Source organism: Crinia signifera, chromosome 1 (genome assembly GCF_055691185.1).
Source record: "Crinia signifera chromosome 1, ASM5569118v1, whole genome shotgun sequence".
NCBI classification, from domain to species: Eukaryota; Metazoa; Chordata; class Amphibia; order Anura; family Myobatrachidae; genus Crinia; species Crinia signifera.
In genome coordinates, this window is record NC_139217.1 from 162,845,659 (window position 1) to 162,854,451 (window position 8,793).

Sequence of the window (8,793 nt, forward strand, 5' to 3'; positions counted from 1 at the left end):
CCACACCACCCCCCCCCACACCCCCAGTAGAACTGACAATTGATGCTGATTAGCAATGTCGGCACACACCGTTGCTGTGCCTGTACTCAGCAGAGGTGTTTTTCCATTCGGACGGTGAAGGAGATCGGGCAAATTGCTCTGTAGCTTCTTGCCCCATACTCTGTGGCTCTTTGTCCTGCTGCCCCTTGTTCTGTGCTGGAGGGGGTCATCTCACACAGCCACCAGAGGCTGGGAAGTTCAGGTGACCAGGTTCCCTGGCCCTTATTCTGGTTGGTGCGGCCAGAGCCGCACACGGGGCTCCGGCCGCACAAACCAATCCCCGCCCACCCTACGGATCGCCACGGCCGTCCGTACACGGACGGCTGGCGATCCGCATAAAAATGGTGGAGGCGTACGCCTCCACCATGGTGGGAGCTGCCCCCTGCATTCGATGGTCGTCGACCATCGAAGGCAGGTCCGCACGCCCCGGCAGCTCCCGCAAGCTGAGACCACACGGACAATCGTCCGTGTGGTAGCTTGTATGGGGGCTGAAAGCTGACATCCGGCGACGTCAGCTTTCCGCCCCCATGAGTTGCGTCATGCCCTCATTACCATGCGTACGCCCCGCGTTTGCATGGGAACGCCCATGAAACGCGGGGCGTATACATAGGGAAATGAGGGCATGAAGCCCCTCACTCCCCTATACGCCCCCTTTGCGGCGTAGTAACGTTATGTGCGGCGAATTCGCCTGCACATGCGCAGATTGACCTCTGCGCATGTGCAGACGGAAAACATCGGCGGTACGGCCGCACGCGGGCCGTACCGCTCGAAACAGAATAAGGGCCCCTGTGTGGCAAATGGAAGGAGTCGAAGACGCGGGCACAGGCTCTAGAGTCACAGGTAATAATGCAGGTGCAGAAAGAGTTCCAGGGAACATGATGGCTGCTGGAGATAGTGGATGGGATGTTATTTGCTGCAGATCCCAAGGGCTGGAGGAGGGAGATATGACAGCAGGCAAAGTGGCTCAAGACATATTAGAGAGCCCGGGCCTACCTTGATTTGGCAGGGGAGGGTGGCAGGCCACAACATCCTAGGAGGCTAAGGTGAAAGAAAAGAGGCAAGAGAGCAGGTATTAAGCTCCGGATGAAGCTCTGTCCTATGAGGCCCACTACTTAGCCTTTTACTTGCCAACTTTTGATCTCTCGCAAGCAAGTTAGATGGCTTACAGGCTTAAGTGGATGGTAATCAGTACCTAAAACTTTGTTCCATCACGATCCTTACAGAATCCTGGCTAAATGGTACTATTCCTGACTCCGCAGTGGCGCTCGAGGACAGAAATCTATGTGTGGACAGTACATTCAGGCAAAAGCAGAGGTCTCTGCATTTATGTGAACAATATGTGGTGCTCTGATATTACTCTCATTCAAACTTGTTGTTCTGTGGACATTGAATTTATGACAATTAAATGTAGACCCATTTACCTTCCTAGAGAAGTGTCAGTAATAATTGTGATTGCTGTTTATATTCCTCCACAGGAAACTGCGAAGTGTGCCTTAGACATTTTATATAACACTCTAGCTAAATTGCAAAGTCTTATATTGAGGAGTTGATAGTTGAGGCAGGAACCATGGATGGGAGGTCTATTGATATTGATTCTTTGACACCATTGATTTTAGTTTATATAGGGTTATGTGTAGAGAGTGTAACCAAGCAGAAGACTGTTACAGTGTTTCCAAATAATAAACCATGGTAAAACGGCGATGTTCGTGCATCATTAAAGGCATGGGACAAAGCCTTTAGGTAGGGCAACAAAGACTCCCACAAAATAGCTAGGATTGCCCTAAATAAATGTATCAGAAAGGCAAAGGTTGATCATTCAGTTAAAATTGAAGCTAGATGTAGAAAATGTAGAGATCCAAAGAGTCTGTGGCAAAGTGTCCAGACCATTACTGATTATAAGGGCAAAAAGGCTGAGGTAGGAGAGGTGAAAAGCTCCCTAAATATATTCTACTCTGGCTTCCACAAAATGTTCTTAGTGGTTGTGCCGAGCAGCTGGGGGGGGGGGGGGTATTTTTACGTTGCTGTTCAATTTATCCCTAGCAAATTGCATAGTTCCAAGGTGTTTTAAAAGTTCAATTATATCCCAATACCGATAAAGAATGTAGCAACCTGCCTAAAGGGGATGCAGTGTAAATCCCGGCGGTCAGGATCCCGGCGTTCAAAATCCCGACGCCGGAATCCCGGCCGCCGAAATCCCGACACTTTATCCCTCCGTGGGTGTCCACGACACCCTCCGAGGGAGAATAAATTAGTGTGCCGAGTGTAGCGAGGCACCGAGCCCGCTGCGTGGCGAGCGCAGCGAGCCCGCAAGGGGGGGCGATCCACGTCCCCCCTTGTCGGGATTTCGGCGGTCGGGATTCCGGCGTCGGGATTTTGAACGCCGGGATCCCGACCGCCGGGATTTAATACTGAATCCGCCTAAATGGCTATCGACCATTGCACTGACCTTACTGGTAATTAAATGCTTTCAGTGTTTAGTTATGGGACAGATGCAGGGTCTTTCACTTGTTGGATTAAATTTCTATCAATTTGCAAATTAGAAGAATCGCTCCACTGACAATGCTGTCCTCACGGGTGTGGTATATTTCACTGACAGTCGGGATTCCGACAGTCATTACTCAGACATCAGAATCCTGGGGGGGGGAGCGCGATAAAGCGAGGGAGCAGTCGGGATTCCGACGTCGGAGTAATGACTGTTGGAATCCCGTCCGGCACCCGTCCTCACAGTCCTGCACTAACACATTTAAAGTTGATGAAATCGTATAGATTTTAGTTCTTCTTTTAATTCTGTTCTGCCATCTTTATTAATATCTAAGTTATTTAGGCTAGGCCTAAATGGGAATACGTGCAATTGGATCTCAGACTTTCTCTCTAACAGGCCCCAGGTGGTAAAGCTGGGATGTTTTAGGTCAAGTGAATTGTCACTAAATACCAGGGTCCCACAAGGATGTGTCCTCAGTCCCCTGTTATATGCTTTGTTTACCCACGACTGGGAGTCTGCCACTGAATCAGTAAGGTTTGTGAAGTTTAATGATGCAGTTGTGGGGTTACTTAGAAATGATGATGAGAGTTTTTATAGAAATGAGGTAGCCAGGTTAGTGTATTGGAGCAGGGAAAATCATCTTGTCCTACATGGCTCTAAATACAGGGAGACAGAGGGGTTAAAACATCTTATCACACAAAATTATAGGTGTACGGCTACTTAATGGCCCTTATTCTGGTTCACTCACAAAGGCAAATTCCTTCTCAAATGGGAAAAACCATGTGCACTGCAGGGGGGCAGATGTAACAGGTGCATAGAGAATTAGATTTGGTATTAGTAAAACCCCACCCAAATCTAATTCTCTCAACACATGTTTCATCTGTCTGCCCCACCTGTGCACATGGTTTTGTCCATTTGAGAAGGCATTTGCCTTTGCGAGTGAACCAGAATAAGGGCCAATGTGTGTGAACTCTACGAGAACAGGGTACTAAAAGAAAGCACATAATATTACACAAGACACTGTCACCCACACTGGGGGCTCTTTGTTAAATTACCATCTAATCGACTAATCGATTGCAGGATAGTTTTTTCCGCCAGCAATTTGTATGTTGAACTAATGTCTTGACTTGTACCAGAATAATTCTTTTAGCACTATGGTGTTGTATATGATTTTCATTTAATAATTCATTTTTGTCTTGTTTAATGACAATAAAGCTCTTTGATTTGATTGAAACAAATTGGGGGTATTTATTAAAGTACGGAGAGAAAAAAGCACTAACCAATCAGATCATGTCATTTTTCAAACACAGCCTGTAGATGCTGATAGATTATTGCTTTATCTCTTTCCATGCAATGATAAATATCCCTTTATCCCTACTGCATGTACACACTAGGGGGATCAGTGCTGAAGCGCCTCAACATCATCTGCCGCTGCCTGTCACACAGTTTGACAGGTGCTACAGCATGGCAGTGTATAGCAGTGGAGTGTGGAGAGTACCTCTCCAGTCTGACGCCTCCCTGCTCTGCTTCCCAAGCTTACTGCTAAGCTCCAGCCCTGTGTCTCTGAACCATAGCACGTGAACCGTTGGGTTTATGTATGTCTCCCTCATCAGTAATTGAACTTATGACCTCGTACTTGTGAGGCAGTAATGCTATATATAACGTGAACAATGGCCTGGTTTTTAAAGGGAGAAAACCATGTCCAGTCATAAAGTGCATAAACAGACTACATTGTATATTTACAACTGAACATATTAATATTATTGATCATGTTTACCAAACTGCAGCTGCTTCCTATACATGGATGTATTTTGTGATTCTGCAAGGATAAATTCAGATGTCTTATTTAAAGCCTTGAATCAATATTTACATTGCTAAGCTTTGTACTTGCTTGTGCAAACATTGTGAATTCAAGTTGCTGGAAGTTCTGGTTATTAACTTCATGTGAAATCTGAGGAAACACCATTCATTATTTTTAAATCTTAATTATGGTGAGATGTAACCGTTGTATTAATGTACAGTAAGGTTGCAGCCAGTGAGGAGTTTCAGGATTGTTCAATAATTAAACCACAGACATATATACTGGGCAAGGTTTGTTTCTTCAGACGTCCCAGCTGCAAACGCTGTAATGTAAAATAACTGAACCAGCTTTTTGAATGTTAACAAAATTAATGACGATAATTTTCTTTAATGCATCTGGAGATACTGTTCCTCCAGTTTTCCCGATGAGGGTCTCTAATAGACCTCTGTATATACAAATTATTTACAAACAGACTACCATTATTTTGCATATGGAATTAGTGCAGCTGGATAAATATAACATTACTCTCAATAGTGGCAATTTATTTCAATGATTTGATGACATATTTTATTGCATGCAGTCTACTTTGTAGGAGAATATTCTTACACACAAAATGTGTCATTAAATATATAGCACATTTCCTTTTCTTAGTACAGTCATTTTAGATAAGGCTTGTAAAAGGATGCACTCACTAAGGAACCCTATGTATTTATCAATACATGTAATGAGTGCCATATGCCCTGCCCACTGATAATGTATGAGGACAAAGTACAGTTTCCATGATGTTCCTTCAGTGAGGCTTTTACAAATATGGCCGCCATTTGGTCTGCACAGGAGTGGTGCCATCTTGTCACTGTGAAAGAATACCACAGTGGGATACAGTTGTGTTGTACCTAGATCTGTGAAACCCTGTGATATATGCCTCCAAAACCCACCAAATGGTACAAATGCAGGCGTATGAAGGTACCGCTGCCAACATATAACCACTGACTGGTGACAGTATGCCCCACTGAAGCTCTGGTCTGTGCAAGAGTCTGTGCATAACTCTGAGAATGGCTGTCAATAAATCACTCCACTGGTTGAGTGCCGGGCGGTTCGGTGACTTTGCAGGATTCACTGGTGCATGCTATTTTTCTGTTGTTGTACAAACATATTCAACATTACATACTATATACAACATTACATACTATATACTGTATATAATGGCACAGGTACCAACAACAGTATATGATAATGCTTAGAGCAGTTTTTATTGGAGCAGAGTATGACAGTGAACAGTTCACCAACCACAACACATTTACCCTCTAAGAGGTGCTTTTTTATCAGGATACATGTTCTAAATTAGAAGACGGTGGAAACAACTTCATAGTCTTGCTTGTGAATATGGGAAAGGTTATAATGCAACTCTTAAGGCTTCGGAAACCTGTTTTCCTGATCCCCCAATCTGAAGGCACAGCTGATCGTAAATTGCAGCAATCCACCGCTGGTGTATGCGGGCCTTTATTAGTGGGTTATGATAGGTCTTATAGGAAAACTGCAGTCTCCTAATGTCACAGCAATCCATTCTTTAAATGCTGTGGTTTAATTAATCTGGTCTACAAAGCCTATGTCTGTGATCTAGACACAAATTGTAACCTAATGTTGAAAACAGCTTGATACGTATATTAAGAATGCAAGATTAAGTCTTTCCAGTGGTGCAAGTAGAAATGATTTCTTAGTGGAGCCGCGCCGTATTTTAAAATGGCCGAGAGCCGCCGGAGGGGTGAGGTAAGCCTGCTCTTCTAGTCTCAGTGGCAGGGGCAGAGGTGCCGGAGGGGTGGGGGAAGCCTGTGGTGCTGCTCTGTGCTCTCCTTCACCTCTCAGCAGTGTCATCTGCCAGAGGGGTGGTAGTATGCGCAGCAGAGGATGCGGGGTGGTACACCGTACCAGAAACATAGGCACATGCACCACGGGGTATTTCCCATTAATGTATTTCTATTGTTAAACAAAACTATTTAATTAGTGTACATGCAAATCATAACCTATATTAACCAACACATGCACCTGAGAAAATATAACCTATAGAAACCAACACATGCAATCTTCACAATAATAAAGTCAATTAATTTTGTGTTAACTTCTAGAAATGATGCATTTTTGTTTTTTATTTTAGGCCTCACCAGGAGACAATTCAATACGGATCCCTATCCAGACTGACCTTTACGTGCAAGCCGTTATCTATGATCACATCACCCGACGTAAAACCTAACGTGTGTAAAAACATACAAAAACAACCTGTTTGTATTATTGATAAAGTTATTAGGGGAAAACTACTAAGATGGAAGTTGTAATTCACATGTGATGTTGCTATGGGAAACCAATCAGAATATACGTCTTATTTATTTAGCACCCTCTACAAGATAATAGACAGGATCTGATTGGTTTCCCATAGCAACATCCCATGTGAAATACAACTCCCATCTTAGTAAATTTCCCCCATTATGTTTCAATCAAGTCTATAATGTATTTAATACTTTGTTGAATAGTAAAAAACTATTTAATAAAATAATGGTGTAAAACAATACCACTGACATCATTTCTGTATACTGAACACTAAGGGGTAAATTTACTAACCATCTGTATTTATTCTATTTCCAAACTGCCCAACCCTGACAGCGTGTTTGTGTCTAAACATTTGTATTTACTGTCCATAATTATTCAGTGTGAACTGAAATCAACAACATTGGTAGGATTTCTCATTGGTTTTGACATTTTTAATGAAAACCGACTAAAAAATAGACACAAACAGTGACATTTATTGGGATGAGATATCCTGACTTTTTAGCCAAAAAACATCCGAATTTGCATGGTAGGTGTATGACTGGATTATTGCAGTATGTAATAAAGTTTTACTATTCGTGTCTGTGTTTTTTTTTTCACTATTTGTACTGTTGTGGAACTACAAGTCCCAGCAGGCCCTTTGCTGGGACTCATAGTTCCACAACAATACACAATAGTTTGTTCTATTTTTTACACAAATATCAGCCCAGTACCCATTGCACAGGGGCACATGGGACAGCCCTGGGCAAGTAAATTCTAGAGGGGGTGGCCCTTCACAGGCTGACGGGTCAGGGGGTGAATGCTTTTGGCATTCTGCCAAAACTTGTATAAAAGTCTCCCCCTGGCTGTGGCATTACCCTGCTGGCTGGCTAGACCCAGTACTGGTTCTTGAAATACCGGGGGACCCCTACTCATTTTGTCCCTCGTATTTTGGGAATCTGGACTGGCCCTTGAGCCTGGTGCTAGTTTTAAACAATCCAGGGGACCCCTATTTGGTTTGCCTCATGATTTTTTGGAACCAGGACCTTTCTTTGAGCCCGGGGCGGGTTATTTTCAGTAGGAGGGACCCCATGCCGTTTTTTGGTTTTGTTTTGTTTGTTTTTTTAACACAAAACGCACATTACCGTGTCCCCAAAATCACACATGTCCAGTATCTCACATTTTCATGACTAAAAATCGCACCATATTGCACTTTTCACAAGCAGATTTGCATTCCATTAAATATTTAATTTATTTTAAAAAAAAATTGATTTCGGAAAATGCGATAATGTGCGATTTGAGAACCTTACTAAAAATTGCATCCCATTAAAGGGCGAGATGGAATAGGATGAGATTTTTAGACCTTTTGACTCTTTTTGAAAAAAAAAATGCAGAATTTGCCTGTGAAATTCGCACATTTAATAGGATGTGAATTATCGCAAAACAAATAGACCAGGTTCAGACTAACGAATTTTATTGACCCATGCACAGATAAGTGAGATCTGTGCATAATTCTGTCCAGCATAACCAGCCCTGGGGTCATTAAACCAGTCCTGCTTTTAAAAAATTCAGGAGAAAAAGATCAAAAGGGATCCCCAGGATTTCTAAAACAAGCACCAGGCTCAAGGTCTGATATGCACCCCCAGGACAGGAGCAAGATGTTTGTTTAGCGTGGAGTGTTGCTCCTCTAGGGCTTTGCTGCTATTTGGGGGAGTCTGTGTGTGTATACTGTACAGTTGTGCTCATAAGTTTACATACCCTAGCAGAATTTGTGATTTTCTAGCCATTTGTCAGAGAATATGAATGATAACTCACAAACTTTTTTTCACTTATGGTTAGTGGTCATCGTTTTTATCAAGAACAGCATACATACAGAAAAAAGACTCACCATTTATAAGGACCAGGATGGCTCTGTGGTGAGTCTTTTTTCTGTATGTATATGCTGTTCTTGATAAAAAAAAGCTGATGGCGTTGAAAAGTTGAACCACAAGATGCGTCTGCTGTAGTTCATTTTTCATGAGACCTGAGTGCCGCCACATCCCCTGTTATACATAGCCGCTGCTACGCCAGCCTGCACAATGGAGGGCACTGGGCAAGCATTAAATGCTATTCAGAGTGCCGGGGTTTCCTACCTAATATATATGAGGTCTTAGCTTGTGGTGACCACCAGTAT

The 8,793-nt window shown here is 43.1% G+C and overlaps 1 protein-coding gene across 2 annotated transcripts in view; it reads left to right on the plus strand.

The window, feature by feature from the left end:
• CFAP299 (cilia and flagella associated protein 299) overlaps nt 1–8,447 on the plus strand; it is a 426,508-nt gene extending 418,061 nt beyond the window's left edge. Inside the window, exon 7 of one of the 2 annotated variants that reach the window (XM_083157702.1) lies at nt 6,475–8,447. In XM_083157702.1, coding sequence (XP_083013828.1) covers nt 6,475–6,570 — 96 coding nt within the window. In that variant the 3' untranslated portion in view covers nt 6,571–8,447. The remainder of the gene's footprint in view (nt 1–6,474) is intronic. The other variant, XM_083157711.1, reaches the window with a different exon arrangement.
• The last annotated feature ends 346 nt before the right edge of the window (nt 8,448–8,793 follow it).